Source organism: Mycteria americana, chromosome 7, assembly GCF_035582795.1.
Source record: "Mycteria americana isolate JAX WOST 10 ecotype Jacksonville Zoo and Gardens chromosome 7, USCA_MyAme_1.0, whole genome shotgun sequence".
Taxonomy (NCBI): Eukaryota; Metazoa; Chordata; class Aves; order Ciconiiformes; family Ciconiidae; genus Mycteria; species Mycteria americana.
Genome location: NC_134371.1, coordinates 29909327 through 29927018, shown reverse-complemented (window position 1 = coordinate 29927018; position 17692 = coordinate 29909327). Strand labels below are relative to the sequence as shown.

The 17692-nt window shown below is 51.5% G+C and overlaps 1 protein-coding gene across 3 annotated transcripts in view; it reads right to left on the bottom strand.

The window, feature by feature from the left end:
* Window positions 1–17692, bottom strand: part of SLCO2A1 (solute carrier organic anion transporter family member 2A1) — a 45745-nt gene that overhangs the window by 17662 nt on the left and 10391 nt on the right. Inside the window, exons 8-9 of one of the 3 annotated variants that reach the window (XM_075507651.1) lie at window positions 15012–17169; window positions 403–540 (exon numbers count right to left, since the gene is read on the bottom strand). In XM_075507651.1, coding sequence (XP_075363766.1) covers window positions 403–540; window positions 15012–15086 — 213 coding nt within the window. In that variant the 5' untranslated portion in view covers window positions 15087–17169. Of the gene's footprint in view, window positions 1–402; window positions 541–12594; window positions 13872–15011; window positions 17170–17692 lie in introns of those variants that run through there. The other 2 variants (XM_075507650.1, XM_075507652.1) reach the window with 2 other exon arrangements.

The window sequence follows — 17692 nt, the reverse complement described above, 5'->3', positions numbered from 1 at the left end:
GGGTACTACTTGTAATAAAATGCTCTTCTTCACAAAAGAAGAGTGTAAGAACTGTGACCAAAGGAGAAGAATCACATTACATGTCTCCCAGTCATGTCTCTGCTGGAGATATATGGCATCCCAGGGTGGAGTGGTCTCCTCTGATGCAGCCTGCTTTCTGCTGCTGCCCTCCCAGGCCACGTCCTCACCACCTAACCCTGCTTTCAACCTCCCAGCATATGGTACAGAAGGAGTGAAGTGTGAAGAGGTGTCCAAGTATATAGCACTATCTGGTTCATCCAGCACGTGTAGGCATGGCCAAGGAAGCACTGAGTGTGACAACCCTGAGACCCCATTTGGGGAAGGTCCCCCTGCATTCTGGCCACTCCTGGGGGCTCCCGCAGAAGCGTCTCACCCAGTTACCTCGTGCAAGCTGGAGATGAAACCTGAAGAGAGACTGGAGAGCCCAAAGCGCTTCTCAATGGTGGTGAGGCTGCTCTTGAAGTTGGCGCTGTAGAGGAGCTGGGAGAGCTGGAGAAGCCCATGGCACAGCACAAACACCTGCGGGCAAAAAAGTGTGCCATCCCATTTAGTACCCAGTTAGTGCCCTGCTGATGTGTAACTGCTGGAGACCATGCCCCGTGTGAGGGATTTGAGAGTCATACGCACATGGGCTTAAGTTGGCCAACACAGCTGCACCTCTGACATGTAACAGATCTACTGAAGGGCTCAGTCCTGGATCCCTAATTAATTTAGCTTTGCAAAATGAGTGATGCTGTCTTCAGAAGAGAGGGCAAGAAGCTCTGTTTTTATCTTTCCTCTGCTTTACCGTTATTAATATTCATTATTATTTGCACTGTGGCAACCCTTGTGCAGCTCTCAAGAGCAACCCTCCAACCCTAGGAGGGCCTGTTGCACTGGGAGTTGTACAACGATAAATCAACGAGATATAGGTTTGACTTTGCATAGACTTGGTGGGTGCTCCTGAGACCATGTTAGAGCTAACCCTGCCACTGTTGTGCCACAGCTGAAAGGGAGCCATGCTGGTTTAGACTACCTGAGATCCAGTATTTCCAGTCGGTCCCTTGGATTCAGCTCTGAAGCCAATTAACAGAACCTGCTCCAAGGGGTGTTGCAAGAAAAAGTTGAAAAAGGGCTTTAAAAGCCCCAGTGGGAAAGGATGAAATATGCACAATGTAGTTTCACTACTGGAAGATCTCTGTACTATTCTAAAAACAGCATCTTTCCCTTGAGCCAGGCTGTGAGCCGAGCCAGAAACCAAGCTGAATGGAGGCAGAGCTTGCCTGGAGCAGAGGAGGGAATACAGAGTTTATGGGGCAGGGCAGAAGGATGGTCAAAAGAGCCCGGGTGGCCTGGGAGAGGAAAGCGCTCTCAGCTGGGGATGCAAGAGGCAGCTCATAAGTGTCTTTTGATCTATATTTAGTCAGAACAGTTTTCCTTTATTTTTCTTGGAATGGAATGCATCCACACGGTGCCAAAAGTATTTTAAAATAATTTAAAAAAAAAAAAAAAGGGAAAAGGTCTTTTTATTTAAATTCACAGGAAATCAAATATTTGCTGAATACCGGAAGCGTGTCCCACAAAGATAACGGCAGGAAGCCCAAGATTATGAATGGGGGATCAAAGGTTGATCAGGGCTGACAAATTCCTTATGTCCTTGGCTAGGAGAGCAGCAATACTCGTTATTAGTATTTATTTGAAATGGCGGTAGCACCCAGAAGCCCTGACCCATTGTGTGAAAAAAAAAACCAACAGAAAAAGAATGAAATTGTCCACCCAACATGGAGGATGCAAATGCTGTAGGTGGGTAGAGTGGCTTTTTGGGGAACAGAGGAAGATGCAGAACCCTGGAGATCTACCTGGGGTTCAGGCAATTGCAAGAGAATTTGGGTAGGAGAAGATGGGCAAGAAGATGGCTTCTTGGGAAGCTTCTCCTGCGAGGGAGGATAGCACCAGCCAGAAGACAAAGCTGTGTATCTAAAAGCATAAGAGATGGGAGAGATGCTGTCAGACAGCAGGAGAGAAGAGCATGGAGATGAAGGGGAAGGAGAAAATGAAGCCCTGGCAGTGTGAGGGCAGGCTATGAACAACCTGGAGAACACGGAAAAGTAAAAGGAGAAAGAAAAAAAAAAAAGGGAAGAAGGGTCACAGGGACAAGCTGCTGTCATGAACTTCCCAGCCACATCTTGGAGGGGTGTGAGCAGACAGGCTAACATCAGGCAGGCACCTGCCACCATGGTAGCCAAGCGGGAGAGGACAAAGTCCCAGGCTGGGACTTTGCCCCAACATAAAGCTGCAGAGCAACAATGTGGGGTGTAACGTGGGAAACCCTCCCAGACAGGGACAAAGTGGAAGTGAAACATCTGCAAGTAAACTCTTGAAGCAGAATGACCTCTACACCCTCCAGCTATCAACTCCTACGTTCAAAAACCCAGCCCAGCACACAGTCCTGGGGGTGATAGCTGGATCCACTGCCTTCACCTTCCCCAATCCTGACCTGTGATCACTATGTAATTAGTCATAGAATCATGGAATCATAGAATGGTTTGGGTTGGAAGTGACCTTAAAGATCATCTAGTTCCAATGCCCCTGCCATGGGCAGGGACACCTTCCACTAGACCAGGTTGCTCAAAGCCCCATCCAACCTGGCCTTGAACACTTCCAGGGATGGGGCATGCACAACTTCTCTGGGCAACCTCATCAGTGCCTCACCACCCTCATCACCCTAGTCCAGCCAGGCTCGTCTGGAGCAGAGAGGTGACTCCTGCAAGGATGAGAAATACAGAAGGGATCTTGTTGCCAGAGAACATTAATTTTTGTTCCTGCAGCTCTGGCCAGACCCTACTGAAGTCATTCAAATAAGGAAGCTCTGGCTAAACAGCAGAGGGCTGGGACCGCCTGAGATGCAGAGCAGCTGGAGGAAGAGCTCTCCCGGTGCGAGGTGTTAGCTGGAAAAGCCAAGCTGCTTACCAATGGGGAGGGAAGAGGGTGGATCACTAAGGCTGAATTTAGCGTAGCAAATGTCAGCCTAATCCCAGGGCAGACAGGAAGATGAGAAGTGCTGAGGACAGAGAGGATGCTGGCAGGGAGGGAAAATGAGGAGCAGAGACAGCCTGACTCCCCAAAATGCTGGGGCTGGCAGGGGATGGGGAGAAGGTAGAGGCATGGAAGGACCATGGGGAACCAGCACTGGCTGTGCTTCATGAGAGGATGGAGAGCAGGAGATGAGAGGGACAAGCTGTGGTCAGAGAGGGCAGGCAGGAAAAGGCAGAACTGGCAGGAGATGGCCTGAGATGGATTTGTGCACTGGTGATAACCTGGGAACAGACAAAATGGGCCTGTGGATCCTGAGATGCCTGGGAGCAAGCTGGGGCTGCATGCCATGAGGGAAGGCAAGGTGGGAGAAATGCAGCTGGAGAGCACCAATGAGGGGAAAGAAAGACTTTGGGGTGTGACTGCTCCCCCGCAGCCCATGAGCCCTTCTAATCCAGCTCCTACAAGCAGGCTTAGCAGGAAAGGCAGAAAAGCAGGAGGGATGCTCTGGGGACCCAATCCCACCCCGCGCTGCTGCTGGCACTGAGACCACACAGCAGCCTCGGCCCTTGGATGCAGAGAGCCCGGAGGACGGGAGAGGAAGGGCAGAGGAGGGTTTTTTTGCTTGGGAAGAAGCTGCCACCCAAAACAGTTGGAGCAAAGCAAAATAGCCTTTGCTCCAGGACTTGGGCAGCTAGAGCTCAGCTTTTCCAGATGCACTTCGACTGTCTGGAGGTGAGAGATGTGCCTGATTTAAGACTTCCCCCGCATTCAGCAGACTTAATTCTAATTACAGTAATGACCGCCCAAACCTTGAAGGCTCTGAGCGCAAATAGCTGGGAAAGGGGCTTACTTGGATGGCTCCCCAAAAGGAGCCATGCACCACCTGACCTTGGCACTGGCCGAGACGCTCCAGCTATGAAGAGCAGACCCCTGAGACTGGTGGAGATGACGGGCACCACTCTCCTGTGTCCCCTCACAAGCCCTCACAAGTCTCTCCCATCTCTGTTCCTCTTCCCATGCATCCCCATCCCCACAAGTTCATGCTGACAACCCACAACCTGCTGGTCCATGGAAACCAGCACCAACCTGGTGCCTTCCAGCTGCAGAGAGCACCAGATGTGCTGTGCTGGCCCCACACACTCGCCGAGCAACCCCAGGAGGGGACGGAGCTGCTATCATCCATTGTCCATAACACTTAACGAAGAAGGGGTTCTTAAAGAAGAGCCAAGTTCATTTGAAGGGAGGTTTTGCTGACGCAAAGCCAACACAACGGCACTGAAGGCGAAGGCATGGTGGGAGGTTAAGGAGTCAGGGACACTCCCGCAAATACAAAGTGCTGACCCTCTGGAGCAGATGCTCCCATCAGACCCTGGTATATTTTTGGAGCTGCAGGCAAGCAGCAATCGCGGGCAGCCAGGGAGCAGCGTGGAGAGGCCAAAGGCGTGCACCCACATACACACATACAAAATCCCCTCTTAATCATCCCCACGTTTCCTTCAGAGCGCCTGAGCGATCCTGACTCCAGGCTGTTTATACAAGACACTTGACTCCTTTCCAAGATGCACTTCATTTAAAAGGGAAGCAAACGCCTGGGGAAAGGTCCCTCGCAGACACGCTGTTCCCCCCCACCCGGTTTGTGGGGACTAGTACCTCCCAGAGCAATGCTTTTTCATAAAGAAGAGAAACCCACCGTGTTGCAGGGAAGAGAGGGGACTGGTGCCTCCATGGTCTGGACAACACTTCTCAGGTTCAAAGCAGAGAGCTGGCAGCTATTCGGTCAATCCCAACCCAAACCTCCCTCAGAGGAGACGCGTTCAACAAATACTCAACCTGGAGGGCTGGTGGGGCTGAGGTGGGAGCAGGCTGGGCTGCAGGCAGCCCCCAGGCATGAGGATGCAGCAGCAAGGCTGAGATCCTATACTGGCACCAAGACGTCCCTGTGGGATGCCAGGTATGGCCACAGTGGCTGGTACACTCCTGGGAGATGTCCGAGATGGCGTTTCAGCCCTTGCAGCCACATCAGAAGACCCACGTGCACCCTTTCCACTTCCCTGAAGCTCACAGGGAATAAAATAAGGCTCTGGGAGGAGAAAGGGGGACATCTCCCAGCCTCATGTTGAACCCATAAAGCAGACAAGGATGAGGAAGCCAGAGCCAGGGGCTAAACCTGTCCTTGAGGTGGGTGTTCTTGGGGTCAGAGGGAGGTTGCTGCTCCCACAGCTGGATGCATGCACTGGCAGCAGGCACTGTTGCGGGCAGTGCTGGTAGGCAGCAGGTGCTTGCACCACCCAGTGTCACATATTGGGTCAGCTACGCTGTATTCCCTTATCTCATGTCTCTCTTTCCATATTGTTTATGTAAGATAATGCACTGTCAACACTGTCACTGGCCTTAACAAACAGGCTTTTCTAAAGTCCAGTCTCCGTGCACCTATTACGAAAGGTGGACTGTTTCATAAGAGGTTTTTTGAGGGGGCAGGCTGTGGGAGCATCCCTTGGTCACCAAGGCAGTCAATAAAATGCTTGGCAAGTTGAGTTAAATTAAAAAAAAAAAAAAAACAAAAAAAACCCTGCTTGATAACCCCAGCATGCACGTGTTGGACATGGGTCAGGGTCAAGGCCAGGTAAAAAAATTCAGGTTTCTTTTTATTTCAAGGAGTGAACTGCCTCTATGGAGCCTCCAGGAGCCAGGAGGCTCCTCCAGGATCCAGGAGACTCCTCCAGGTGGGAGCCTGGCTCTGCTCTGGAGGGACCAGGAGTTTGGGAAGATGCTGCTACATGTGGCACAGCCACTGCCCCTTCCTCTCTGCCACGTGGAGAGTGAGTTAAGGGTTAATTCCTTGCTCTGCTTCCACAGCTTCATGCTGTGGTAGCTGCACTCATGTCCAAAGTCATCCCTCACCTTGTTATTCAATGTCTTCCCCTTGGCAGCCCTGCCTGGGGATGTAGAAGGTGGAAATGGTGACAGTGCAGCTCACCCTGTGAGGAGAGAGCATTGGCTCCTGACTCCAGCTCTCACGTGCACACACCAGTACTAACCTCTGTGCCCAAGAGCCTTCCCACGGCAGCACCGCTAGCAGCATGGATGCAAAGAGCCAGGACTTAATTCATTAGATGGTCACAAGAGCTGTGCCTGGGGAGCTGTAAAGACGAGTGGAGATCCTCGCAGAACCTATCAAACTGCTCCCAGCTGACTGATGACACAGAGGACATGGCCAAGAGCAGTCGTTGCAGGAAGGCGCAAAATGAATCTGGCTGGAGTAAATGTTTGGAAAGGACTAGGAGTAAGGATGCTCTGTTAGCTCTTTCCCTCCACATAGTACTATTAGAGTTGCATTTAGGGCTCTGGAGGGCCAAAGCAAAATTGTTTGACCTTAGTGGAAAGAAATGAAATGACTGAATGAAAGTCATTTCTGATGAATAACTGATGAAATGAACATCAGCTGGAAATGAAAAGTATACAGACATGCGTGGGGAAATACATCCCTCCTTGGCATCTCTTTCCTACATGCAGCTGCCTAGATTTGTAGATCAAAAAGCAATGTAAACGATGAAAAAAAAGCCACATTTCCACAGAAGGCACCAAATACCCTGCCACACAGCACGTCCCTTAGCACAAAACCTCTGAGCCTGGAGCATGGTCCAATGGCAGAAGCTGGCTCCTAAATTTTATTTCTACTGCAAAAAATAAACTAATAAAAAAATCAAAATGGTTAGGGATTGTCTGAAGCACATTGCTGCCCAGATTATTAGCTGCAATGATGACTGTCTACTGCCAAGTAATCCACGCTTTACAACCCCCAGTTGTCAAGTGCAAAGACAATGTTTGCTCTTTTTGCAATGAATATACACATGGGATTTCCCTACGCCATATCCCGATGCCCTTGCAAGGTCCGTGCAAGCCCTGCTTTGCTCAGTTGCTGTAGAGGGAGTGCTCCAGGGGACATAAAAACATGTCCGTGCCTTAACGTGCAGGTGTGCATTGCAGATGTCAGAAAGAAAGGAGGTTTTTGGCTGCAGAGGATTGCTGAGACCAGACAGCGTGTGAGATGCGAAGGTTTGCTGCTTCCCAAGCTGCTGCTGAGAAAATACTGCCTGCAAAATACGATGTATATCGTTAAGCATCCTTCTTTCTTCCTGCAACCAGACCGAGTGTGCAGGTAGGTTGTGTGGTTGGGTCTTTGCTCTTTCATTTTTTTCCAAAGGTCTCTTTTCTTTACGGTGCATCAGGATCCAATCATGATTTCCTTGAAGGTAGCTTCAGCTTGGCTTCATTTTCCCTGACCCACAAGTGTATGTAAACACTCCTCTCACACGCCTGCAGCCCTGGCCATGCCTCGTGCTCCCTATCAGCGACACTCCTCTCCCATTTTGCTCATGATAATCTTATCTACACTGACCACTCCTTGGTTGTGTTTGGGCACTGAACCACCTCGCCCCTCATAAAATTATCTTGTTTCATGTCTCCTAGACCTTGATCCCACTAAACTTTCCAACCTGTTTTACTGTCTGGCTCTTCCCCATCTTTTTCCTTATCCTGCTGCTGGTGTTGCTGGTGAAGGCCAGGTGAGTCTTCCCTTTTGAAACCTGATCCCACCAAAACCAGACGTAAACACAGTGTTGGATCCATCCAAACCCAACCTTTGCTTTCTGATGCCAGCACCATCACCACGAATGCTGGAAGACCCCAGTCACAGGGGGTCCTTCTCCCCCTGCCACCCCACTTGTCCTAAGGACCCTGCTTGTTTCTTTGCTACAAACACTCATCCAACTCGCCATCTCTCCTTGCACAGTGCCCAGTATTGGAATATCCTTTGATTTTCTTGCTTAAACCAATGGCCGTAATCAACAATGACTTTCTCTTCTCAGTGCTCCCTCTCCAAACGTACAGTCCTGCTGTCTTCAGACCAATAACTTGATGAATCTCCTGTTCTTGCTAACAGCTAAATAAAGCAATTCATAATATTTTCCAACAGGATATAAGAGCACAATTGTTACATCTCCAGGCTTCTGAAATACACTCCTCTCAGCAAATTCCTTTAGTCCCTTTAAAGGAAGGGACAAAAAACTTGCCCTGATGCCGTTGGGACCTCAGACCCCAAGGCAAGGCTCCTGTTTCTTCTGCAGGAGGCATCCAGCCTCCCCAGGGAGGGGAGAGCTCCTCGCTCCTGGCCATTGCACCCCGCATGCCCCCAACATCTTCACCCTGGGATGCTTTGAAGCCTTATGCTCTGAGAGCCCACAGTCTCCTCCTGACCTTGCTGTCCCCTCTCCTACACTCTTCCGTACCATCCCTCTCCCTGCCCCAATATAGCACCCAATTTAAATCTGCCCCTAAGGCTTTTAGATCTCCCCCTGGACTCCCTCCAGCTGACACAAGTGACAATAACTCTGTTATCCTCCTGCTTCCTTTTCCAGGCCAGGCGGTCTGCAGGGTAAAAGCCTCCCCCTGCCTGTGCTCCCAACCACTTCACATTGCTCCCCTGCACTCTTCAGCTAACCGGCTTCCAGCTGAAACCAGTCCAACTCAGCTAAGTAACAAGATATTTATGAAGCTCTCCTCCTTGTCATGTTTCTGGGGATCCCAAACAAGCAATTAGCTATCAATTAAAATAGCACAAAACCACGAAAGAGACAATAAAGGTGAAGAAGCCAAAACATCTGAGGCACTGCAAATAGATAACGCCTTTGAAATAATCCTTTTTCAGTGCGTGTCTGGAAGGGCAAGATGGACATGGACATGATGACTGGAGACAGTGGTTAGGACTCTGGATCGGGGGACATGGATGGGGTCCATGGCCATGCATGGATATCAAAAAGACTAACCATCCACTTCTCCACCTTTCAAACCTGTTTTGTTACTTTAGGCTGAAGTCCTCGGTGTCCCCAGTGCCACTAGGTGCTGGCATCCACCTCAAGGTTAGCTTCATCCCACATTTGCCAAACAGCACATCTGCAACCCCCCAAATTCCCAGTGCCAGTCAGCACAACCCTGGTAGCTCTGGTGAACTTCAAAGTAAGGGGGCTGCCCTTGCTCATCATCACCCATCTGCACCACCACTGTGGGATTACCGAGATGCTCTAGGCTTCTCATAGGGGACAGTGCTCAGCAGCAACCTCCCAGCCCCCAAAACTAAAGGCCTTTTGCATTTTGCTTTCTCTTCAAGGTGATTCAAGACAAACAGCCAGCTTCTAGATGGGTTCAAGCAACACTGCCACATCTGAGAGGGTGCTCAAAAACATAAGCGCAATGACCAGGTTTATTCCAGCTATGAGATACGATGCAGACAGCAAACACACTGTTGGCTGAGCCAGGTGGTGCCCTTAAATATCAGTGTAGACTGAGCCTCAGTGCCATTGGGTATAATTGCAGTATTAGCTACAGCCGTTAATACCCATGTATAACAGGGAATAACTTCCACAGCAGCAACAAGGAACTGTCACCAGCCACGTTCACATAGTGTACAGAGATCAGCTGTAAATGCCTGCTGTGTCAGAGCATGGATATGAGCCAGCGGCCACATCCACAGGGCATTGCCTCCCCAAGCGCCTGCTTCTGCACCCGTCCTACTGCAGCCCCAGCGGCGCCTCCGTACAATCCATCCCCAGAGCTGCCGACCCCATCCTGCTCTTCAAATCTCTGCAGAACCATTAAAACTGCTGCTTTCCACCAGGGCCTTTCCCTTTCGATGCCCATCCTTGGCACCATCATGCTCCCGCACCTCCAAACGTCAGCGGCAATGGCCTAGTGCTGAAAAACACCCCGAGAGCGATGGGAACCAGTGCAGGGAGGTGGTGGTCCCTGTCACAGGGAACATGGAGGAGCAAGACTGTTTGTACAGAAAAATAATTTGTTATTTTTGGCTCCAGTCCTGCAAAAGTCACTCTTTTCTACCTTGAAGCAGTTATTTTTTTAATGTGTATATATTTTTAACGCAAATGTCACAGCACAGGAAAAGTGAACAGGTCAGGAAAGGGTGGTGGATGTCATTGCCTGTCAATTTATATACATTTGCTCTTTAAAGCAAGAACTTTTCACCAAGGGATGTGTGTTCTGACTCCCCACCCTCCCAGATGTACCTATCATCCATCTGATGCCAACAAGCATGTTTTGATAGAGCTCAAACTGTTCCTTAACATGCTTGCATGGTGCCCGTGTTGGGCTGTGCTAAATGGAGGGCTGGTTCCCCTTGATTTAGCAAAAAACGGTTGACTTTTTAAAACAAAAGTGCTTCTTTTCACATGCCAGTTTTCCCTTAGTGCAGCTGTATTTGCACCAGCCAGGGCAGGCAGGAGGTGGGGGCCTCTGGTGGCATCTCCTGCTCCTGGGGCCACTCTGCACGTGGTCCCACACACAGTTGCCACTCCAGGTGCTGCAGCACCACCTCTCCCTCCAAAATCAGGACCCTCCAGACAGGCTCAGTAGTGGGTGCCTAGCCGGTCTGGGGAGCTCCAGGCTCCTTGCTCATTTTGAAATTAAGACTTGAGCCCTCCAGCCAGCACCAGACCCTGAGCAATTCGAGCTGGAGCTGACGGGCGCAGGCAGCTGGCCAGGCACCTCCCAGTGCAGGCAGAGCTCCTGCCACTGGCAAAGTGACACCCCTGTGTCATCTGCCCTCGGCCAAATGGCCCTAGGATGTCCCAGACACAGCCCCTGACCAAGTGCCCTTGGGTGTGTGGGGTGCTGAGCACCCAGCCCGACTCCTGTGGCATGCACAGCCCGCAGCCTGCGGCTGCCTATGGGATGCAGAAATGGATTAATATTTGTTGGGGCTTTTTTTTTTAACCCTAAAGTTTTACATCCTGAAAAAGGCATCAAATTTGGCAATGTTTTTTTCAGTTCCAGAATATTTTTCCAAGCATGCAGCTGAAGGGAGCTGTGAATATTTCCAGGGAAGAGCATGAACTGCAAGAAGGGCTCTGTTTTTGGGTGATGTTACTCACCCTGAGCCATGGTCATTATTGGAACAGCCTGGAGGGGGTTAGGGCCACCTTTTGCACCTCCACTAGAGGAGGGATCAGGTCACCAGTCCCCTCCAGAGGCATGTCAGAGTAGCCCAGAGGCAGCCTTAAATTACCCAGGGCTCTACCTCCTGGAGTTCACAGTCAAAAAGGGCCATCAAGTCACCTGCTGAAATAGCCCAGCCTGGGCAGTGGGGACCTTCAGGGATGTAGGACTGGAAGACATCATCTGGGATGATGCCTCCAGCCCTGGGAGCCCCCCCAGGAGGAGCAGCAGCCTGTTGGGAACAGCCCCATGGTACCCTACAGCATCTCCACGGCACCCTGACAGAAATGGGAGCCCCACGATTTGGTGAAACTTTTGCTGCCCAGAAACCAACCCCAAGCAAGCACAGCCCAAAGAGGAGCGGGCAGTGCCATCCTTCATGCAAGATGAGGAAAGATAGGTGGCAAATAAAACCCGAAGCCATCCCGGACCGTGATGCCCTACCCATGGCTGCACACTCCTGAAAACATGCTTAGCTGGGAAGTGCTGACAAACCCTTCCTCGCAGCAAACGCATGTTCATATTCAATAACGCTAGTGCGAAATCACACCCCAGCCCTGGGCACGACCGGCACCACCAGCACAAGGGGGTCCTGCCAGCTGGTAGCCCCTCTCACATACCCAAGGCTGCTCTGCCTGTGGGCAGGTGCTGCTGGGAGCTGCTGTTCCCCAAAACTGCACCCGGCTGCTTCAGATGCTGATGTGTGGAGGTGCTTCCAAGCGAGGCATGAAAATCCCCCCCATCGAGGGAAATCCTGGCCAACACAGGCGGATGTCCCGGGGACAGGAACCAGCACATGTAGCAGCCTCAGTGCCCATCCAAAAATGGGCCAAAATGTGCTGCATGGGGGAAAAAAAAGATGGGGCGACGGGTGGTGTAAAAGCATGATGGTTAGCAGGGTTTAAAACGTGAGAGGTGGCCAGGGTGGCTGGTGTCTTCTCACACAGGCAGTGCACTCAAGAGCCTGAAGCTCAGGCAGGGACCGGCTTTAAGATGACAGTTCTCACCTTGCTAATAGGGGCAGGTGAGTAACTGGGCAGCTGACACCAGAAAACCCACTTCAATCCACTGAGATTTTGCTTCTGTCACTCAAAATGCCCTTGCTCACCAAGGTTTTTAAAGCAAATTTGTGTTATTATAGGGCAGTGTTTTCTTTTTGCACCAGGATGTGGTTAATCATTCCCTAAGCAGCAGCAGCAGCACACTGTGTACCAGACATCGTGGGTAAGCTCCGCAGCTCATGAAGAGCTGCCCACACTGTTTCCGTGGGGCATAACACCCACACGCAGCGCAAGGTACCACTCTGAAACCCACCAAACCCCCCAGCCCTTCCTGTGAGCCGAGCAGGACAGACCTCAGCGGCATTATCCAGGACTGCCCAAGGAGCTGACTTTCAAATTCTGCATCTTAGCAAACACTCTTCATTTTACTGGTGGTTTGTATCGGGGATGCGGGGACCTGTGGGATGGGTTGGGGTCACTCTCTGTGCAAGCATCCTCCTCCCTCCCTGCCTGGGAAAGTGGTGCATCCCTGTGAGGCACCGCTCCTTACCTTGATGTTGCAGAAGATACTCCGGGAGCAGGTGCTGGACCTGCCGTCAGCTGAGGATTTGCCGGCTTCAGGGTGGACTCCCATCGTGGGAGCTTCCTGGGGAGCCCTGAATAGCTGGGCTGCACGTGGGCTCCCGTCCCCCTCCGGCCTGCCTCGCTGCCTGCAGCACGCACGGTCTGTGCCGAAAACCCTCCAAGCCCGCAAATGAGGCAGGCAACGTGAGCACAAAGTTTTTATAAGTCTGCTCTCGGGAGTGATGATGAAACCCTTTCTCCTCCCTCTTTTGCTTTGTGCGCCGAGGGAACTTTAAAGTCGCAGGAAGCTAACGCCAGTGCGCAGGGAGCAGGTGGGAGCGAGGGCTTGCCGAGCCCTGCCGGTTTGGGGATGGGGACTGTGGCAGCGCGAAGATGCTTGCTCACCCGTGGGGGACACCCAGCACCCCGACCCGCCACTCACTCCTGCAGCAGCTCCCCTCTGCTGCGCTCACGTCCGACGCTGCAGGACGAGCCACTGGCATTGGCAGCGCAGCCTTCCCACAGGGAAAGCGACTGGGATTTTAATTCAAGTCCCCCTGAAGGGGCGAGAGAAAGGGGAGGCACCTTTCAGCAAACCAAGATTTGGCTCCCACATGGTAGGAGGGGGGAAATTGGGTGGCCAGATGGAGAAATTCCTCCCTGGGTTAAGGGGTTAGAGAGGAAAAAAACCCAACTTCTCCTGCTTTCCTCTTGTGGAAATAACTGCATTTGTGAAGCTCCTGAGCACTGTTTTTTGCTAGTAACTCTCCAGGGCTTTGTTTATGCAAAGAACCAATTATGCAAAGCAGGCTCCTCACAGGGAGGAAAAGTGTCAGAGGGGGAAGGTCAGGTTGATCCTGGCTGAGGGGAAGCCAGCTTCAAGTATTTTGTCAAAGTTATTGCTTTTCCCCACATAAAGCAGGGGGAAGAGAGGTGGGGGGATCCTGTGGGAAATGGTGGAGCCTGCCTCGGGGTGCCCTGAGCCTGGAGAAGCCAAATCCCAGCTCCCTGAATGGTTTTCCCCATGGGAGGGCTGGCAGGTCCCTACATACACCCTGGTATCATGCCAAGGAGCTGAGCCCAGCTCAGCGGGCACCCACCAACACCCATGCCCGGCCCCAGCGCCTGCTGTGGCTGCTTACCACGAGAGGGTGCATTGCACCCGTGGGAGAGGCTCTCTGGGCACTCCCTTCCTCCTGCCTCGCCCCAGCTGTCCTGCGAGAGGACCCCCAGGTCAGGATCTTCAGGGTCCAGCATCAGTCTGAACAGGCGTAGGGCTTGAAAGCAGTGTGAAAATTAGTGTTGCTAAGATAACAAGAGCTACTTTTGGCTGTCAGCGTCCCGATTTCCTAACCTGTCCCAGGAGCACTGCTTGCAGGGCCAGGTAGCTATCACTGGCCTGTGGGTGGCAAAAAAGGCATCCTGTTTTCCCATCTGTCTTTGTCCACTCCCATCCCCAAATTTGCTAGATCTGGGGTCAGGACGCAATGTGAAGAGACCCTTTTTCCCCGTCAGAGTTAGCCGAGCCCTTTTATCCGCCACTCAATGGCAAGAGTTTCAGCCTCACCGACAGAAAACCAACATCTGCTCTGCTCATCTCCCATCCTCCCTGTGAGCCCGATGTGCTGCTGAGCTCATTTTTCAGGCAAACCCACTCACTAACAGCCTTGTCTTTTCAGTTTATTCTGCAGAGACCCGTGACACTCACTTTGTTATAACAACCACCTCCACACAGCAGCTGTTTCGGCCACTAACTTCAGCTTTTCTGTACAAATTTGTCTCCATGCAGCAAAACTTACCAGGGAAGAGGTGCAATGCCCAACAAGCCTGTGCCCTGCCTGACAGCAGGCAGGATGGGCAGCGGACAGAAACGCTGCTACCCCAGCGCCGCATCCCATGGATGGGGTTGGAAACCCCGTGCCAGTGGGGTTAATAACCCCTACAAGGGGAAGCAAAAGACTGCAGTGAGTCAAAAGGGAATCAGGGCTCTCTGCATGCAGCTTCTGGCAAACACCCCTGTGGGCTGGACGTTGCTGTCCCACAGGGATGCAGGTCCTTGGTGGGAACCAACCACATGTCCTGGCTGGCCAAGGAAGGGACAGAGGCTGGGGCAGCCTCTGATGTGCTCCGAACCAAAGGAAGTGGGTCCGCAGGCAGCACTGTGCTCCCCAGGTCCAGCCAACCCCAGCAAGCCCCTGCTAGATCTCGGACACGGAGGCATGCCCCAGGGGGGCTGATTTGCTGGAGGGCAGGAAGAAATCATGCTGGCAACCCACGCTGCTGTTGTATTTCTCAATCTGCAGCTCTTGCAATAGGTAAGGCAAGAAAACACCTGCTTCACATCCAGCTGTGAGCCACTTACAGCACTGGGGACCTCCCTGCGGGGCTGCACACCTTGCTTACCCATGCCATGCAGTGTCTTGGCCTACTCTCCCAGGAATAAGCTTCCAGTGAACGTTTTTCCCAAGCAAGGAGCATTGCCCAAGCCTTAGCAGCTTATCTAGCTGTAGTAAATAATACAATAAAAGCTGACAAATCTGCACTTAAAAGTCCAGTTGTGGTGGTTTCAGTTATTAAAGGCAGGCACAATTTAAGGATGCATCCAGTACTTGGTGTGCTGCAGCAGCTCCACGAGGTTCCTCGCGGCCAGTGCAGGTGCTTTGTCTTGCAGCAGAAGCAAAGGGCTATCCTGAGCAGGCTCTGTCCACCTAGTTGGGACCATCAGAGAGCACTACTGACATCTCCCAAGCTTTTATCCTGGCTGGAAGAGAAATTCCAGCCCTTGGACACAAATTCAGCTCTAGCTTTCCTACACTGACATTGCTTTTAAATTATGGACCTTTGACAACAGATTGTGCAACAGGAGTAACAAGATGAGATGCACACGAGAAAACAGGACTCCTGGCTCTTTTTGAAGATTCTCCGCTGCATTTTCATTCCCACAGGGTTACAGCCTTGGCAAGGAACGGTTCGGCCTGCAGACAAGTGCACAGGAGGAAAGTGATTTACAGCGGCGCTGACAAGGGGAGGAGAGTCTGGTTTCAAATTCTTCTCATTGTGCTTTGTTAGGGAGATACAGTTGATGTTAAGTGCCTGGCAGGAAAGATCACACATTGACTGGGTTTGGTTCATTTTACACAGCTCCTGAGGCTGCTTTTTTTTCTCAGCCTTTGAAATGAGTTCCTCCTACAGCAGTCACACTCCCCTGGCCAAGACATCAGCTGGAAGGAGAAGACCTCGCTGCCGCTAATGCAGCAGGAACCAGCTTCTTCAACCAGCAAAGCTGAATCAGGCCCGCAGTTCTCCATGTACACCAGCAGTTTATCCTCTACCCTGCCATCTCCCCTCATCCAAAACAAGCTATCACTTGAAACCTGCCCACCAGGCATGTTCCCCATGGGCAGACCAAACTTACACTGGTGTAGCTATGCAGGAACTGAGGCAGGTCCCTCTTTGCTTCCAGGGGATGCTCACCTTGTTTGCAGAACACCAGAACCCTCAAAAGCCACTTTTCTTCTGCTGGGGAGGAGATTGGGTCAAACTCTTTCAACATGATCACAGTTCTTCTCTTTCCCCGCATCATCCTCCTTACTTCTTTCTACCAAGCAGTGGGTTGATGCTTTCATGGCGTGAGGACCAGACTAGCTCTGCTTACCACCTGGTTTCAATCTGGCAGGAACCGGAGCACCTCAGTTTTCCTCGACGGTATCCCCAACCTATTCTTCTCAATGATTATTTGCCCACTGGGCTTTAAAAGGCGATGCATACCCACCAACACTGAATCATAGAATGTCTCAAGTTGGAGTCATCAAGTCCAACTGGGACTCAACTGGGAAGATCTTCCTGGCCCCTGGAAAGACTTGTTACTAGATGAAGAGACACTGCATCCCAGCATGGAAGATGATTTCCTGCTGTACTATGCATTGCACAGTAGGATAGTCCCTGCTATGTTTGAAAGTAGACCAGCAGATCCTTCTTAAAGGAAGGCGTTTCTTTCCCAGCAGCCTCCCTATCAGTGACTTAGGACTGAGACTTGGACTTCTGCAGTCAGTATTTCATTTTGTACAGACTTGCTTGAAGCACCATCCATGGTCTGGAGCCAGACAGCCCTGGCCCCAAGGGAACAATGGCCCAAGGAACTCATTTTCCTATCTTGGAGCTGGCAAAATGTGAACTGTGTGGTTCAGACATCCCAAGGAACCTGGTTTCTGCTAGGTCAGAAGTTATTTCCCCAGACCCAAAGGTGTGGATCCAGAAGACTCAGCTGCCTTTCAAACTCTTTGGTGGCTTCATGTGATCCAGCAATAACAGGGAAGCCCAGAGCAAGCTTGTATGCATCCCACAGCCTGGGAAATCCTCTGTTGTTGGATAAAACTAGAAGCTGGAGAAGGGACTGGACCTCAGGACCCCCTGGCTCAGCAGAAGGGAGTGAAACGTGATCCAAGTGAGCTTCTGGTCTTTTCAGACATAGTAGCAATAAAGATCCTACCACAGATGTTAGCCATGGGAGGAGATGTGAGGATGGACAGACACTTAGAGAGACATATCACCTTGGGAAGACCTGGGGAGGCTCTGCAAGAAAGGAACAAAAGCAGAATTAGAGCCCTACATACAGCTCATAAAATGAGCAGCCCAAGATGTGCTGGGTCTCCTGCTTTGTGGGTGGTGCTGTTGCAAGCAGCATTAGGAAGGGAGTGAAAGGTGATCCCTGTATTTACTCGGGAACCTTGCACAGCTTAAAAACAAATGTCCTGGAGCCGCGTGACCCCCAATTTACTTGCTGCACACCAATACCAGGACAGCACAAGCCTCTGCAGAAGCAAACATGAAGCCCCCAGGGCTCCTGGAGGGTTTCAGACTTGCAAGTACAAACATTGCTCAGGGAATGCAGATTAAAAACAACCCCCCCCGCGTTACCAGAGCCAGTCCCTGGGCTTGCAGACCAGCACACCAACCCCCCCCCAGAAACCCCATTTATTCTCCAGGGCTGGTGGTGTGGCACAGTGGGGGACGAGGACCAAAGGGGATGGGGCGGGCAGCATGCACCAGCAGTTCCTGCCAATGCCTGTGGTTGCAATGGAAAT